General features: G+C 34.4%; 1 protein-coding gene across 7 annotated transcripts in view; it reads right to left on the reverse strand.

The window, feature by feature from the left end:
• Positions 1-19,501, reverse strand: part of KCNT2 (potassium sodium-activated channel subfamily T member 2) — a 149,022-nt gene that overhangs the window by 70,742 nt on the left and 58,779 nt on the right. For all 7 annotated transcript variants that reach the window (XM_068689867.1, XM_068689869.1, XM_068689866.1 and 4 more), the window contains one exon: positions 1,847-2,027. In XM_068689867.1, the coding sequence (XP_068545968.1) occupies positions 1,847-2,027 (181 nt within the window). The remainder of the gene's footprint in view (positions 1-1,846; positions 2,028-19,501) is intronic.

Consider the following 19,501-nt stretch of genomic DNA (forward strand, 5'->3'; position numbering starts at 1 on the left):
TGGGGTGACAGTTGTCTTCAATGTTTTTATGAATAATCTGTACAAAGGACTTGAATGCATACTAAGTTTGCAAATGATACTTAATTAGGAGGAGCTGTTAGGAGGAGGCCTCAAGGGCAGGGAGGCCTTGCAAAAAGATCTTGATGGACGAGAGTGCTAGGCACTCTAGTAAATGTATGTGTATGTGTGTGAAATTTAACAAGAATGAATATTTGTGTATGAAATTTAACAAGAGCAAGTGCTGGATTCTGCACCTGGGACAGCAACCCTGGATATATATACAGACTGAGGAACAAGCAGCTGGAGGGCAGCTCAGTGGAGAAGGGTCTGGGGCTTCTGGTTAATTGCAAGGTCAACAGTGCGCCCTGGCAGCCAAAAGGGCCACCCATCTCCTGAGGAGCATCAAGCACTGCATTGCTAGCCAGTCAAGGAAAGTGATTGTCCCACTCTACTCTGCAGCCTTACCTCGAGTACTGTATGCAGTTTGGGGCACCACAGTATAAGGACATAAAAAATATTAGAGCGTCCAAAGGAGGGCAACAAAGATGGTGAAGGATCTAGATGGGAGGATGTATGAGGTGTGGCTGTGGTCACTTGGTTTGTTCAACCTGGAGAAGAGGAGTCTGAGGGGAGACCTCATGGTGGCCTGCAGTTTTGCTCAGGAGGGATGCGATATACACGATGCTTAAGTGTATATTAGAAGTAGTTCAAACATGAAATTTCTATTTCTGAGGAAGTTCCAAATTTCTTAAAGCATATTTTAGTCTCAAAAAGAATATGTATTTTACTAAATTGCTACTGAGTGGGAATATAATTGTATTAGTGCGTATGTTTGTGTATGTTTGTATATTTAGCTATAATTAAAATGTTCAAATTTTTTCAAGGAAATTAATGCTGACAGCTCAAGCTTCAAGCCTTCCAGGGACTCTGTGGTGTTTGCTCATAGTAAGCTTTAGTTCACCATCAGAGCAGCAGAGTCTGGAAACCATAGCTGTGTGAGAAACTGCAGCTTCAAGGTCTATCAGGCCTACTCCAAGATTTGATAAGCATGAATGGTGTCTCCTCACACTTCCCTTTTGTGTCCTGGAGGTCTAGGTCATCACCAGATGTCAGACCATTAACATCATGACAGTGCTGCCTTATAGTCTGAGGGTGTCTGACATCAAGCATTTGCTAATGAGCTGACAAATGTTCAGTAAATGTAATGAAACTGATTGATTCATTGAAATACTTGGATCAATCAACCTTTTCTTGTGGAAACGGGTTAGAAGGCCTAAGCCTATACAGGCATCAAAATTTTCTAAACGTGCATTTGACTCTGTGTATACTGACATACACAGATATGAAGAAAATTTGCTTAAGTTGCAGATTTGATGAGTTGGTTTTTTTAAGTTAGCGCTGAGCTGTAAGAGTAAGAGAGGAAGTGGAGAGAAGCAAGATTAGAAATAGGGAAAGCCTGCAGAGGAAATGTTATACTCATAAAGAAAGTGCTGGCTATTGTTTTTTTGGTTTTTTTTTTTGGTTGGTTGGTTGGTTTTGTTTGGTTGTTTTTTGTTTGTTTTGTGTTGCTTTTTTAAATTGCTCCATTAATAACCCATATCTCAGGATGAAGAGAAGGGCTATGTGGTACTTGATGTCTTTTGCCAGCAGTTGAAAACTGGCTTTAGTGTTCCGTATTTCATTATAAATCTAAACTATATGAGGACAAACAGTGGCAAAAGTATAAATAGAATAGAAGATGTAGAAGATAGTAATTTTCTGATATTTTATATGCAATAATAACCGTATTTTTTCAGTTGTTTTGTTTTAAAAACAATTCGAAAGAGAAGAAAAAATCCACATTTACCTGTATGGGCAACACCACAAGAGCAACACAGATCATAATGACAACAAGCAGCTTTGAAGGCCATATCTTGGGTGTAACATCCCCAAAGCCCACAGTGGAAAATGTCACTATGCAGAAATAAAGGGAGTCAAAGAGAGTCAACCTGTTTCCTGCTCGTTCCAGATGCTGAATTCCACAAATACTATGTAGAAAAGAATGAATAAAGACACGAAAAATAAAGTGCACTTAGGTTCAGTTCAAATTTGATGGTTATGTTATATATGCAGAAAATTATTTATTTTAGAGTGGATACATTGCTCAGCAAAGACATTTTTTTCAAAAAGAGGAAAAATGAGTATCAAACCACAAGTTTGTTATTTGTATAATTTTTACATCATTTATTATAAAAGAATATCATTTTTTCAATATTTTGATATGATAGAACTTTGTTGCTAGGTTTTGCTTAGTGGTTGTTGTGAGGGAGAGGTGGTGTATAGAACATCACGGATTGATGCAATTCCTTTCTAAACCAGAACAAAACAGATGGTATATAGCTGCCACCATTCAGAATTTTTTAAAAAGCATCTTTTAACATTTTCAGGGAGCGTTTGCTGGTATGGCCAAGAAAATGTACATAATACTTTCTTTAAATCACTTTGTATGGTAAGAGCTACTAGAATGAACTTGTTATGAGAGTACATGTTGCATACTAGAAAGATAATGTTGGTATAAATGAGTACCAACTGTCTAGAATAAATTGAATGTAGGAATTGGAGGCTATCCAATTGTCAGAGGAATAAGTGTCCAGGGCCAAACTTCAGTTAGAAGGTGCCAACTGTTATGAAGTTCCTGCTTGCTACAAGTACAGAATAGAAATATATGGTTTGGTTGTTTTTAATAGCAGGGCAAATAATGTTCATTCCTTCCTGTCACACATTTCTATGAACAAGTCAGTGTGCTCCACGTGTTAATTGATAATTATTTCTCTTGTAATCAGAATGATTTGTGTAAGTTAATGCTCTTTTGGATTTTAGAAGTAGTGGCAGAATCTATTTAGAGGTCCTATTGCTGTTTTGTATTTTGCATGCTTTAAAAATACTTCAGTTTGAAAAACTATACCATGATGAAGAGCTTTCCAAGCTTAAAATATGATCTTTGTTAAGACAGTAGAATCATGTAAACAAATTCAGTTATTAAACTATATTCACCTATAAGAAGAAAATTGATCCATGAAACACTCTGAACAGTGTTGTGTTTTTTTATCATTGGAGTTAGCTGAATGATTTCCTCTTGGAGAATTTGAGAAGTAATTGGTAAATAATACCGTATTCCTTGGTAATTATTATTCTAGAATGTACCAAAGATTATTTCTTCAAATACCATATCCAGATGGTAATAGTCACTCGTTAATATCTGCCATGGTAAAATTTTTGCATCACCAGGGAGAGCCTGTGTTTATAACAGCTTTAGCAGTTGTTCTTCTGTTCTCCATTCTGTTCTCCAAAAATAATTTAGCAGTGGGCAGTGGCATTTCCAGAACATATGGATCAAATTCCCAGTTTCCTTTTCACAGTTCTAGCATTTGTAGTTTTCACACTTCTCAAAATGTTCTAAAAAGGGTGTGTTTTTTTTTTGTTTTTTTTTTTTTCTGTTTGCATAAGTTCCATCCTTCAGTCAGAACTGATACTTTTATATTCCTATCCAATTTGTTCCACATTTTTCACTGGTGTTGTAATCTAGATCTTCCATAATTTCACTATGTTCCCAGTTTGTTTTTTGTTTGCTTCTTTCTTTCTTTGTTTCTTTGTTTTCCCTCCCTTCTTAGAAAAAAATGGCAATTATATTTTTGTTCCTGAAAATATTAACAGAGGGACTGTCTGGAAACATGCTAATGAAAAACACTTTATTTTGGTCTCAGGCAAGGAAGTTTTTCAGCTAGCTCCTATTCTAGTCTCAATTTGAAATAAGGGAGTATACTGCAGAGGCATCCAAGTACAAAAAATAACCTATTTTAATATCATTATTCACATAACTTTTAAATGTAATCTTAAAAACAGATTTGTGGTGGATTTTTTTGTTGTTGTTGCTATTATTCCTGAACACCCTTGTGTGTTTTCTTCTCCTCAGTTGTCTTTTGTGGGTACATCTCTAAAATACAATCTTGACTTGTGGAATTAAGTCACGATGGCCAGGAAAGTAGCAATTACACATAGTCAATGATATGGCCATAACAGGACTATTATACTATGCCACTTAGATTGTTAAGTATCTGCATATAGGTTTGCATTGAACTATAATCCTATCATTGTTAGCAATGTATTTTCTCTAATGCTGGTGCCTGTCAAATTGCTTAGTGTTTGCATAATCAAAAGGGTCAATTCTACACTTTGTACCTAACGGAACGGATTAAAATGTATAAAATCTGGTTTTTGTTTGTTTGTTTTTCTTGGTGGTGGTGGTGCTTTTCTTTGTTTTGTTTTGTTTTGTTTTTACATTTTAAAGGAGTGTGAGTTGTTTCTTCACTTTTTATTCATTTTGTAAAACCTTGAAAAATCTTTGCTAATTTGCTTATAGGAAAGCTCACAGCTTGATGAAGGGGATATCCTCTTCATTAATATTATTGTTCATGTATTTTCTTTAGCCAACCAACCCAATTATAGTCTGGCTAACCTTCCAGCCTTTTCTAAGTGAACAGCAAAATGCCTATTGAGCCCATCATTTTATTAGCTGAACTCCTGTATAATCCTCTATATTCATATTCCTTGAAGCTGTCAAAATAATTTTGTGCTTTAGCCAAATTGTTGTGGATTCAAGTTGTCTTTTGCTGAACTCAGTGGGCATAAACCAGTGCTTCTTACTTTTAGCTATGAATATTAAAGTCAGTAAGACATGGGAGCTTTACTGAACTAGAAATTAATCTCTTCTTAGAACCTGAAAAAATTATTTTTCTTCAAAATTACTTGCACTTCAACTGCAGTTCTACCACAGTATACCTGAGGCCCTAATAACCCTGCAAGCAAAGGAATGATAAATCCAAAAAGTCTACCAAGTCTTAATTTCACTGGTCATTTTGCTGCTCTGCCTGTTGTTTTTAGCAGAGCAAGGGATCACAAAATTGCAGAAAAAGTGACTTTTGAGAGACACCTTTATGGGAATCTAATTTCCAAATTAAATATTACCCCTTTTACTTCTCACCCAATAATTTTGTACTTTAATCTCACTACCAGTATATCCGAAGAAACATTAGTCTGGGCTACCTTGTTATACTGTACAGGGAGTCTAATGGAAATTTACTGCCTTTCCAATAAGACAAGCCCACATGGATTAGTTACACCATTCCCCCCAAATTTATTGAGTACTTTTACTATAACCTAATTCTTCATATAAATAATAGCATCAGCATCTTTTTATTTTTCTTGTAAATTGTTAAATGTTGAGCATTATTTTTAAAAGATGCATCAATACTACATGTGCTAAAAGAGCCAGCATATGTTCTTGTTCTGCTTTCTCATATTTCCCAACATAATGCAATATACAATAACTCAGACTTTTTCTTTTTGCTTTTTTGATATTGTATGGTGGCATTTTTATCTCCTTATTCTTGTTTATGTCCTCCTTTCCTTTCATGCCATGACAAAACAATTATCTACTTAGTCATGCCTGGACAGACATTACAATATCAATCAAAAAAGCAACGTTCAGCAAAAGCAATGCTTAAACCAGCTTGTACTTTAAGAGAAAACAAACAACTGTAATAATAAATACACAGAAAACACCTAATAAAAATAGGGTGCCCAATTCTCCACCTTCTATATTGGTTTAAAGTTTTGGTAATTCCAACAAGCAGTCTTCTCATAGTGGATTTAAGCAATCCATAACAACAAATAAAGCTGGTATAATAGAAAGGATATTTTTATTACTAAAAAACAACAACATGGGTCTGCTAAAGTAAAAGCTGTGTCAGCAAATTTACTACAAACTCAGGAAGAAAACTTATTTAAAACATATAAATGTAATCTCTGAAGATCAGTCATGTTTTGTTTAGTCAGGTATCATTTGAACTTTTGAGAGTTCAATCTTCATTTTACTGGAATTTTTATTTATTTATTTTTTTTAATTCCGGGAATACTTGCTTGCTTAAGTATTTTGTGTGCCAAAACTAACTACAGTTTGTAAATAACCTATCTCCACATGCAGTACAGAAGCTACCTTAAAAAAATAATAAAAAAAAAAATTGAAAGTGGTTACTACCAGGAGCTTACTGTTTTCTCCCCGTCCCTTAGTTGAGTATTTAACTGTCCTGATAAAATAACCAAATGTTAAGATTGAAATGATAATACACTGCTGTGACACAGATATGCAAATTTCTAACTGCTTCATGCTAAAAAGACAGCCCTTCTGTAAGGAAACTCAGATGTTTAAACAGAACAGACAGGATGATGCTGTAGGTTATACCTAGGGATAGTCCAGTTAAATATAAATCTAGTCTTGCCCACTTCCTTTTTTTGAATGTCTGCACTGCTTGGTTTGTTCCTCTTTTACCACAGGACCTTAATGATTCACTCTGCATATCCTAAGTTTTACCTATGCAATCCAATTTGAAATGAACTTTTTTTCTTCAGGGAAAATCTGAGCACAGAAGAGGGGACAGTTCACTCCACAGTGAGAATTCAAAGGGCATTATGACATTAGTCCATACCAAGGAACTAGACAAATGTTTGGGGGCCTGAAATTTTACTTTATTGATTTAGTTTATAAATAGTAGCATACTGCAGTAACACGTAACAAAATATTCTACAATTGTAAGGGGGGAAAAAAAAAAAAGAGTTACAATTACCCAACTATTTTATATATAAAAAGAATAAAATTACAATGTTGCTCTTGCAGTGCTGTTAAGCAAGTCACCTGGACAGGTGGAAATCATAGGAATAAGGAAAACTTGTGCTTTATTTTATTTCAAACCCAGTTCCTATTTTTTTCTGAGCACCTGCTGTTAGAAATAAATACTGCAGTGTAAAATAATCCCTGAGATTAAATCAGGCTGCTCTCATGCTGTGGCAGTATGTCACAGAAATGGGCACAGGAATTTGGATAGCAATTTGCAAGTATTGTACATGAATTATTTTTTATATATAATTATTTTAGATTGTTTTGTGTTTTCATTTGTCAGTGGTGCTAAACATATCTAATATTTCTTTATTTCTGATTTTACAGAAAATTATTAGTTAGAGGTACAGCCTCTTGAGGTCTAAAATAATGCATCAGAGGCTAAAGCCAAAAGTTAGAGGTGCTTAGGTGTTTTCAGGATTAGGTGGCATTTAACAGCATTGTTTTCCTTGGACTTTGAGCTTCAACTTGACTAATTACCTCCGTAGTGTTTTAAGTAAGTAGCTAGCTATAAGGAATAGCTAATGAATATGTTGAACGCGCTGGGGATAAATTGTAACATGTTCAGTGAGATCCCCTGGTACAGGCTCAGTGCTTAGATACTGTAGAAGTTACATCTGAAATAACTCAGAAATATAGTAATTCTGCAGCCCATATGAAGTAAGTGTTCCTATTAAATTAATAGTTTCTCACATCCAAATGTCTTTAAAGTTTCCACATATCTGAATATGGAATGGTGACATTACAACAAATGACAAATTAAGTTACAATTACTTGATTGATCTGTGCTGACAATTAATATTTGAATTATTTTAAAGTTTTCCAATGCTACTTTCACAGACTTTTTTTTTTTTTTTCTGTATGAAAAAGATTGGAATGAACCCTTTGCTGATAGACAATCAACTGTAGTAAATACCTATGGGCAAAATACAGAGCATAATAATGATGACAACAACCATGTTAACTTCCTAGGAAATACATGGCAGGCCCTTGAGATATACGTTGCCACTATAGTGGCTGTAACTATCTGCATTAGAAAGCAAAGATTTGGAAGAGTTCACTCAGGTTGTTAAAAGAAATTTCCTCAATCAAAATCAAACTGTAGCTATTAGAACAGTTCATACTTCAGTCTCTAGAAGGCATTTACTATATTTTAGTACTCTGATAAATGTACTGAAGTTTTGTCTGAAATTGGCAAAAAGGGTTCACTGTGGGCTAAAGATGCTAATATCAAGTTGGCGGTAGTCTAAAGTCCTCGAAACGAAAGCGATGTTAGGATTAATGCTCTATTTGAAGAATGCCCTGCTTTGAACTGAAGGAAATAACCTTTCATACTGGAAGTTGTCTCTGTAGGGTATGCTGTGCTGTTTAGGGTACTGATGTAGAGACAGATACAGTTTTGTCCTGTACTTTCCTATGCTTTGAAGTTAGGCATTATTGGAAAAGCAGCTCTCAGTGCTGGTAGAATTGCTATACAGAGAATCATTAAAAGCTCAATTTATACTTCACAAAACTTTGTGTTGAATGATGATGTAACTGGAATTACATTAAAGTGACTTTTTAATTTACTATATCATAATTATGGAAATACTGTAGGTTAACTTCTGAATGACAACATATGTCCTCCTAATTTTGATTATCTTCTATGAGACACTACAGAGCTTTGCAGTCTGAACCTACAGTCAGAAAAGGCAAAGATGTTGCTGAACACTTTATGCATGATCTAATAATCTAATGCTTTCTAATAGCCTCTGATTCTTCTGTAATGAAGGAGAGGCAAAGAAAAGAACAAGGAATGATCAGAATCTATAGCAAGTAAATGAAGAGAGAAGACAATCAGAAAATACCCTGACCAATAACAAAATCTCTACCCTCCTCAAACCTCCCAAAGCTAAGGTTTTAAGTTGCTGAAAACAAAATGATTCACTTTTTCCAAGCCCTGTGATGTTTTCTCAGGTCTTTTGTAAAATCTGTTTTGTCTGATTGTTTATTTTCTGAAAAGCAATTTTCCATAAACAGCATTAAAATAGGAAAACAAAACTGACTTGTTTAAAGAGATTTGCAATTTCCAAAACGTTAAAATGACAGAATCTGGTACAATATATCACAGAATCATAGAATTGTAGGGGCTGGAATATCCATATATACGCAATATAGTTGTAGGGGTTGGATAAATACATCACATATAATATATTAAATTTAAGAATTAGAACGGAAGTTCCAATTTCCTTCTTTCATTCCATATAATAGGCTTTAAAACTGTAGGAATTATTGACTTCCAAGACACAGAAATGATTAATTATATACAAGACAGTAAGAGAAACGAGGGAGAAATGCTGACTGGAAAGAAGATAAATATTGTTATACTGTCTTTAAACTGAGTGAGTCAAGAAATATACTTGTTATTCTTAGTTGAACTTTGAGTGCAGTAGAGCATGTTGAAATATATTCTAAGACTGACTGGACGCAATACCTCAAATATTTTTGCGGAATATTTTGCAAATATTCCACTTCATCAGACAGCCCAATGTCTTTATACTTTTCCAGAATGTTTTATTTTCAGAGGCAAATGTTTTCATATAACACTCTCTATTTTTCCCAAAATCACTGTAGTGAAGAAAAAGACTAAGATAACTTCAATAGTCTTTGAATCAAGCTCTTGGGTTCTGTAGGACTTTGTAAATACAAGTTAAGGTATGGGTGGAGAATTGTCTGTCTTACTCTATACAGCAATCCCATGATGTCAGAAATGAATACTGAATTTCTCTTCAGCTGAAAAGGTAACCATTTTCTGTTCCAATTCTATCTCCAGCCAAAATGATCTTGCCTGATGATGTATTATTGCTTATCCATGTCTAATGTAAGTGTTTTCCTTCCTCAAGGAAGTTATATGTAGCTAATGGTACAAAAGCTGAACTTACAAAAATAAACTTCTACTAATACGCCATGTGACTTCCAGAAACTGCAGAACATCTTGTTAAGCAGAATAGGATATTATGAAATGAACAAGTGTATATAAATATTTGCTGAAGTTGAGTGAAAACCTTTTCTACTGCTGCTGCTGCATTATGTGAAGTGGAGCTGCAGTGTAAGAACCCTGGTCATTGGGACTGCTCAAGTAGAGTCCCACTGTGGGCTGCATCAGCTTAGAGTGTTTCCATAAAAAGCTTTGTGCATGCTTCAGTCTGTAAGTCCTGAGAACTATCTGTATTTTTGTATGCTTTCAGTCTGCCCCAGAGCATTGATGGTCAACGAAGTAAACCTTGACATTCCGACCTCAGTGTGTCAGTACTGTTACAGCTAAGAGCCTGCTGGAGCCTGAGGTTTTGTACACAAGGAGTCACTCACTCTTCAGGAAGCAAAAATATGCAAGTCGTACTTTAACCACCAGGAAATCTACAGAATTAGGTAGTATTACAATATCTATCCTTTTTCAGGAAACAAAATTAGGTAATCTACAATACACAGAAATTATATATGTTATGCTGGAAAATTCAAATGCAAACTTCTAATTTAATAAGTGATCTGCACCAGACACGGTATGCTTTGGAAAATCATGCTTAATGTTTCTTCTAATACATTTGAAACACTCCCAAGAGGGTAACAGTCATTATGCAAACCATCCATATTCTCTCTTCCAACAAAATGTTTAAATTAAATTAACAATTGAAGGATTCAATAGCCAAACATAGCAAACTACCTCTAAAACTGCTTGGATATCTGTCTGAATCTGACATTGCTCTGAGGTAACTTGTAGAAAAATATTTTGCATTTCCAAAGCCTGATATTTTACCCCTGTCACCAAAGAAGTTGCTTGATTATGTACTTGACAGATTTGTCATTTTTAATCATGTTAAACTTTTTAAAAATCTGATTTTAATAATCAGATGCATTAAAAATATATATATTCTTGAATCAGAGTAGGTTGGCTAAGAGAAGACAATAGTAATAAAGAAATGGAAACTCGATCTTTTAAAACTCTAAATCAATACTCAGGTTATATCCACTATGAAAGCACTGCTTTTTATCATTTTTAGTATTTGCTTATTTTTAAATGAACTAATCGGTATTTGTTAGATTGCCACTGGAATATGGAAGATCCAGCTTCATATTTATCCTCTGTCTGTGAATTCAAATTCACATCCTCCACTTCTAAGGAAATAGTAAATAGGTCATGAAATAAGCTTGATTGACTCAGACTTTTCTACCAAGGTATTTTCTCTTGCATGGAATCATTAAAAATGCATTATTTGAGAGCAGTGGGGGGGGGGGAGGTGTTAATAAAAGTGAGAGGAGGACTACCCAGCCTAGTGGGAGGCCTGGCACCTAGGAATATTCTATGCCCTCTTCCAATAATTGATTTTTTGTTACACAGGTCAATCATAGTAAAGCATGTTTAAACCTTGCTTTCCAGATATTGCACAACAGGTAGGATTATGTTTATGAAAAGTCTGTCTCCATTGCATAGGTAGATTAAATCCAAATAGGCTCTTTTTATTTCCCCTTTCAGGAGAAGGTAAGGTGGGCTTACACACATTGAAGTTCTAGGGACAGCTATAAATTACAAAAGAAAACAAGCCTGCTCTATGGAAAATATCTATTTATAATATCTATTGATCATTTTTCATTCCTGCTTCTGTATTTCTAACAAATCTCTTTGCTAAGCCACATGAATCAGAGGGCAAAATTATGTTCCAAATGTTGTACTTCATTACTCCTCAGAAAATTTTTAAACATCACACGTGTTATCTTTGGCTCTATATCTTTGTCAGGTGTAGCTGTTAATCTGTGGCAACAGTGTGTCTGAGCTACTCAGGAGCCATGAAGATCAAGCAGGCCATCAAACACACTTCCCACTCTTTGGAATATACTTTCAGAATTACTTGAAATGGTATTCCCACGAATAGAATCACAGAATCACCTAGCTTGGATAGCTTCAGAGAATCAAGATTTTGTGGGACGCTTATGTTTTTTCAGACATTACCAGATGGAAAAAGTGTTCAGAATCTATAATTTACATTAACAGACTCTCCTGTTATTCTAGGTTTTTATTGATTTTGAACAATGTTAGTTCCAAGTCAAATATGGCAGGTGCAAAAATGTGGTGTATGAACTGTAGAAACTGCCTCAACGTTGGGGAGGGAGATGTTCCTAGTCTGCACCATGTACAGCTACTCACCATGCTCAGTTTTTACTAAATTTTTACTTTCAGAAAAGAGCACAGGGATTCTTACTTACTATGTTCTGGCCTTGTAGATGTCTGCAACCCAGAGAGTTCTATAGCTATGTTCATTGAACCTCTGAGAACATCTTCTGAAAAACTGTGTCAAGCTGTTTTTCAGTCATATCAAGAACCAAATATTTCTTTATTGATGCCTTTTGATTAAACCAGAGTTGTAGCCAATTATCTTGTACAATTGGCAAGCCCTAGGTTAGCTGAAGTCTCATACCGTTTTATGATCTCTCAAAACAATAAAAACCTCCTCAGACTTTTGTGCACCGCGTGTTATTATCTTGCAACTAATAGTTGGACTTATTTTACTAAAAATAGGTTTAGTCACTGACTTGAACAGCTGCAGAGTTCATTATGCTCCAAAACCTCTTCATTAAATGACAAAATTGTTTACAACCCTATCTTTTGCCAGAGTCAAAAATGAAGAAAAATCTATGAACTCGCATGGGATCCTGTAAGGATCTTCTCCTGCTTCTTTCCTCTTTACGATAGTGAAGTAGAGATCTAGTAAGAACAGGCAAAATGATTTTCAAGTTAGATGAATAGAGAAAAAGTTTCTAAACTACTGACAGGAAAAAAATGGCAATGTCCATATTAGGTTAGGCAAAGGCTCCTTTAATTCACTGCCTGTTTCTACTGAGAGCAGTAGCAGATGTTCAATGAAAGAATAATCAAAAACAGCATAGAAGGATTGTCCCAAGAGATACTCCACTTACATTAAAGACCTTGTAATAATAATTCAGTGTGCATACCTTAGTTGTGCTCCACAAGCAGACTTTCTCTTGTGGAGGGAAAACCATTTCTGTCCATTCTAGCCTAAGTATACTTCAGTCTCCTTACAAACACTGTTTTTTTTGTAAATGAGCCTGCAGCTTCTGTCTTTGAAGTATCTTCTCTAATGCTTACATGTATAATGTACTGAACTTGCCTGTGGTAGAAGTGTTTCCAGACCTCACTGAAATGTGTAATATCTTTCAGTACCATTTATTTGGTTTCCTGGAAAATCCCAGATGCCAATATTACTTTATGGCAGCTTATTAGATTTATGCAGTTCCTTGTGCAGATCCTGTGGTGGTAAAACACCTTAGCTTCAGTCTGTACTGACAGTCTGTCCACAACATATCTAATTTACTAAATATCTGATCCCACATAAGCCCGGCCATGAAATTAAATAAATGTTTAGGAAAAGAGTTTATTAAAAAAACAAAACAAAACAAAACAAAAAACAGTTTTACAGTCACTCAAGACGGGGTCAGTCTTAGGTGTTCACCCCCTTATAACTGTTACCATGTTACAAAATGGTCCATAAGCTACTGATAAAATGGTTTTATTTATTTTCAGCCTCATAGCATTTCTCTGATGACAAACAATATTCCTTTTATCGTTTAGTATTGGTTTTGGTTTATCTTAGACTATTATCTATTAAACAGGTATATCCAAACTCTATCAAAAGTCAGTTTTACTTCTGGACATGGAATAAACTGAGTTCTCCTTTCCTTATTTATGTTTCACTTATAACTTTTTAATATGTTATTACAGACAATCCTCAATGTCTGTACTAAGCTCATCTTTTTTCCAGAAACTTTTGTTCATGTCTGTTTTCATCACCAGTTATCTAAAATGACTGCACAGTATGATAATAATAACAATAATAATATTTTCATGGTGCTACACATGGAGAACTAAGTTTGATATCAGGAAGCTGACTTTTCCTGGTGCAGTAAATCGTCTCTGAGGCCCTCTTGAACCACTATCTACCTTGCAAACTCTATCCTCATTCTAGGTATTGTGAGTCTAGCTTGTAGAGTAATTATTCCAATTCCATATTTCTGGTGTTGCTAGCACTGGTAGAAAATGGGAAATTATGCATGATTATTGGTTTCCATTCTTGTATGGGCTTTATAATTGAAGAAAGACAAACTAGCCAAGGAGTATTATTTACTACAAACAGTTTTTCATGTTTCCCAGGTTTATGGATTATTTTTTCAGGCACCCAAAAGGAATAAAAGCACTTCTTAAGAGAAATGATAGAATATGCATGTGCAGAATATGAATAAACAGAATACCCAGACATGAAGGCTTGAAACTGGTAAGAAATACCTGTTTCCCACGATAGCTGCTTGCTCTACTTTATATAATCTTTCTGGATTATATAAAACAAAGAAGGGAGGTTTGTAGATTCAAAGACAATACAGATGGATGATGGACTGACTTGAACATTTTGAGAAGCCCAAATGAAAGCCCACTATGAAACGCTACAGTTATGTAGGACCACAGAGATCTGTTGTACTCCTTCTATTGTACAGTGTCTATGTTTACAATAATGAGTTCATTCTGCAGATTAATATTTACAGATGGGTGAATGGTCAGATCAATGAAATCCAGTATCCTACAGGACTACTCTGAAACATGTGGCATCACTGTTTAATAACCACAAGTATATTTAATATGGGTAATGATCAATTCCCAACAAGCTACAGTCTCAAAATACACTACTTGATTGTACTCATCATTTAAAGGAAAAACACAGGTGGTATCAGGACGACATCACATAAATGAGGTGGGGAGATGATGATAGTAACCAGCAAAATAATATGGGATTAATAATCACAATACTTGAAAGATGAGGAAGAAGAGAGAAGATCACTGTGACTACCAGGGGTGACAGCACACTATGTTATATGGTATATATATATTATAGAAGACAGCCTCTTCTATGTTCTGTCTGGCATATTTTTCCTTGACTGCTTAACCCATAGTGAATATTCTTACTACGTGCTCACCCTTACAGGTGGACTGCTAAATATTCAAGACGAAGTATTTTACATTAGCCTTAAAGTTGGCTGAATCTTTATGTTCTGCTTTTTTTTTTTTTTTTTAGCTTTAGTTTGAGTGAAGGAGTATAGTTGAAAGATGATCCACATTCATTTTGACATACTTAACTTCAGTGAATCGTAGAATCATAGAACGTAGAATCATAGAATCATAGAACGGTTTAGGTAAGAAGGGATGTTAAAGTTAGGCATTGGAATGGGTTGCACAGCGAGGTGGTGGAGTCACCATCCCTGGGGGTGTTTAAGGAAAGGTTGGACGTGGTACTTGGGGACATGGTTTAGTAGGTAATATTGGTGATAGGGGGATGTTGGACCAGACGATCTTGGAGGTCTTTTCTTACCCTTACTCTTTTCTATCTCTACACTCCCTGATAAAGAGTCCCCCTCCAGCTTTCTTGTAGGCCCCCTTTTACATATATGTACATATAGATAGGTACATAAATGTACACTCAAATGTACATACACACCCACACATAACTCTATCCTCTTTTATTTTGAACTTCCCTGAAAAAATTCCTTCTATTTAATTTGTTTTCACTGCTTTTAACTAATGATAAAAAACTTGCAAAATATAGGACTGGATTTAATTGTTTGACACCAATGCACTGTAAACTGAAAAACAAATTATCAATACACATTCACTGCTTTTCTTTATTCCTAAGTAAGCAGCAGTTGATTATCATTTGCCATATATATTAGCTGATAATGATAGATGTTCTGATAATATGAGAAATGTAATTCAAAAATATATTGGAATTTCATGAAGAATTTTATTCTTGCACTGTGAAGTTAAGCAAAGTAGTAGAATACATGCAATTATAGGACACCATAATGCATTGGATGCTTTTAAACAGCCTCACCCCTTATACGATCTCCTATTCCTTTTGTAATACATTGGTATGCATACTGTTTTGCTGTGGAATGTAATTAGGTATGGTACTCTGTGCCCAAAGGAATTGACAATTTGATTTCATGCCTGTCGTTAAGCATTCAGTCTGCAAAATCAACTCACAGTTACTACTTCAATGTTTAGTAAATGAATACTAATTCTTTTTTGTTCCTTATTGCTGTGACTCAGGCACTTCCACTATGATGTTCAGTATATATATAATATTTCATGTATGTTTCAGAAATGTTCAACTTCCACAAACAAAAAATATAGTTGTGTTTTTGTAAATAATGGGAGCATAAATCCAACTTTAGGCTTAGATTCAAGTTCCTTTATAAGTATAGTGTTACATGATGGTCAGACTTGATCTAAAGGGTCTTTTCTAACCTAAATGATTCTATGATTCTATACAATTAGATGCTTTACCAAAGCTAAGAACTCTCTATAATTTACTATTTTTAAGTTGTTTTTAAGAGAAGGTTTTTATTGCCAAAGGAAGTACAGACTTTATTATCTGACTGCTGCTAGCCAACAGAAGTTAGTTAGTTATGCTTTTTTCCTATATCTCTTTGCTATTTATTTGAATTATGTCCTTTCTTAATAAGACTTCTACTTTGTGGGGGGGTGAGGAAGAATGGAAATTAGTATCTGTTGACAGTGCTAGAAATGCAAATTTACTAAAGTCGAAATACCATTTAGAGATTAATTTCAACACTTTTTGACCCACATTTACTTTTTATTGTAATGATTAGGTCAAGTGGTTGACAAATTTGTATGTTCTGTTAAAAACTTCTGTTGATTTCCACAAGCAATTATCAGAGATTATATTTAAATGTAATATTTTCATAATGAATCATAGTTTTAATTCTTTATATGCTTTATTTGAGCTCAGTAAGTGATTTTGTCATGTTGCATCGGGCATGGGGAATGGGAACCCTATTGCTAGTGGAAAGAATATCATACACAGGTGAGTTAGAGAAATCCAAGGACATCTGACTTAAGTTTATCAACCAAATGTGGTACTATATGTGGATGACTGTTCACCCCTCTAGTCTTCACCTGTTTGAAAAACATCTGGCTAAACATCATAGCAATTTCTAATGGAATACAAGTATACAGAAGAGCAAAATGAGAATTCTTTCTTTTAAAAATCGCTGTCCTAAATGCATGAAAATTTTTTCTTCTTATTTTTAGATCATCTTACATTGCAATTCTAACTATGCCAAAGTCTCAGAGACATCCCTTCAATATTCAGTAAAGTTATGCCTAATGTGAGCAAGTAATTCCTGGTGGCTGGTGCCAGCTTCTGTTGGTGAGTCCAAATTTGCAGCACCATCTTTTTTAATTCTTCACTTTCTGATTTGAGAAATATTAACTGTGCTAAACTCTACACTCTGAAAATACGTTTAGAATATGTAAAAGACAATAAAAGTCATCAAATCACTACACGTAATTACTGTTCATCAGAGAACTGATGGCATCTAATATAACATTTAAATGTGTTAGCATAAGCCAACGCAAACATGAAGTCTCACTAATGTAAAGTAAATAGTTTGTCAGGCTAATGAATCAGTCAATTAAATATTATACATATATATATATATTAATTCTGCATGCTAATGACAACTTCATTTTTGAGCCAGGAATAGTGAGTGATGACGGGTTGATGCCAGGCATTGAATTTAAATAGTGAAGTAATATCCTCAACTTAATTAGTCATCTGCTGCTACACATGGCATTCTGCTTGATAATGTCTAAAATAATAAAATGCTCTTAAAGACAGCATGGGAATACGAGATATTTCTTTTAATTGCAAAGATAAAAAGAAGGATGTGATATGCAATGCCTTCATGCAATGAAAAAAAAAAAAAGGAAGACAAGTTTTTAACACTTGGTATATGTATTAAATTGCTTCTTTAAGAGGATCTTTATCTGCTTTTATAGAAGTCCTCCAAAATCAAAGAGAAACCTAAAATTTATGTATTTATTCAACCAATAAAATGATAAAGTATTTCACAATCTGCAAATCACGGTTTGCATTCCAGATCTACTTTTATTCTAGCAATTTATTTTACCAAAGCTATTCTTGTCCCCTAATCTGAAGAGAACATGCATATTTTGCATATGCAACATTTACAATTTCACAAAAGGTATCTACTTACAAGTCTGTGATTCAGCAGCAGATATGTGTGCATGCGTATTTGCAAATGAATGGAAAACTTAACTGGAGAACCCATATTCCAATAATTTTCATGACTTTGCATGCTTCTCAATTTTACATCTGTAGTTTCCTATGTCTCAAGGCTCCCTGTGGGAGCTCTTTGCCCACTTTATCTAAATTTACTTTGGAACTACTTTTCAGCCTAATGATCTGCAACAACCTGTGCTAGAAAATCAACAAAGCTTTGATTGTAACTTGAAAATATCACAAGTACCTAAAGCTCCTACTCATCTTCCAGGGTATAGTAAAACAACAGGAATCCTTCAATCATGTTGCTTACTTCTTTAATTTAATATTTCTCTACATACGAAAAAAAAAAAAAAAAAAAAAAAAAAACAGGAAAAATAAAAGTAAGATTTGCTTATAAATAAACTGATTTTGACACTCCATTTTATAGAAGCTTTGTGAAGGGCAGATTTCTAAACTACCATTTAGCCTTTCTGATTATTTTATTTTCAGAAGAAGGTGACTACAAATGGTATCTTTCACACTCAGAAGATAATACAGATTGAACTACCTAATCTTTATGACTTTGCACCAGAGATCACAATAAACAGGCTACTCAAATTATTTTTAATTTCACTGGTCTCTGCATCTAGTTTTAAATGTTCTATTACATCTGTTGCACAAAGAATTCCCTGCAAGCAGCATGGGAAAGACTCTGACCTAATTATTTTAGAAATAACTATGTAGAAACATCTAAAAAGATTAACAAAGGAAATATTATGTCACTACCAAATTATTAACTAAAATAGCATGAAAATCACTGTATAATTATCTGAGTTTCCATAGAAACCATGTTTGATGGGTAGCCAAGAAGACTTCTGATTGGGCTTTTGTAATTCTGCTCTGCCCTACAATAAACATGATTTCTGTTCCGCCTTCCATAAACAACTCACCAGTTTTTAGTAGCTTGTATCCTATACTCTTTAAGCAGCACTCTTTAACAGTTTTGATCAGCCATATTGTTTTTTTAAGATCTGAACTCTTGAACTTAAAATGTAAAAATCTTTTTTAAAATGTATAATGACAAATACCGCTCTATCATCCAAATGAAAGAAGAGTATAAATTTATATATGACAATTGTAGCAATACAATAGTTGCATTAAAATAAGCAAGGGCATCATTAATCCATGAAACTTTCTTTTTATTACATTTTATCATTGTAATTTTTCATTACCTGTTCTAATCAAGCTTTCTGAAAGGCTTTGGCCTACAAGTACTAATAGTACTAACTAACATAAGCAAATGAACCCCATTGCTAGCAAAGGTGAGAAAGATGTGGCCCATCCAAGAAGACCTTATTTCACTATAAACAATAGGAGTTTTATATAAATTTTGTTTCATTTAAATAATCTAGACTGTCAACTACTTGTGGCAATACTGTGTTTTCACATGCTTCTGATAAAGCAGATTTTACAAAGCTACCTTAGCAATTTCTGTACCTAACAAAACATATGCTCAATATGCATTTCTGACAACTGCACAGTTTCAATTGGGGGTGAGGGGGGGGGAGGGGAGTGGAAATGGCTATTGATCTGAAAATTTTAACAGAAAAATTATCTTTAAATAACATGCTTTTAGCAGATCCAGCAGACTGGATCACAAATC

Source organism: Anas acuta, chromosome 8, assembly GCF_963932015.1.
Source record: "Anas acuta chromosome 8, bAnaAcu1.1, whole genome shotgun sequence".
Lineage (NCBI taxonomy): Eukaryota > Metazoa > Chordata > Aves > Anseriformes > Anatidae > Anas > Anas acuta.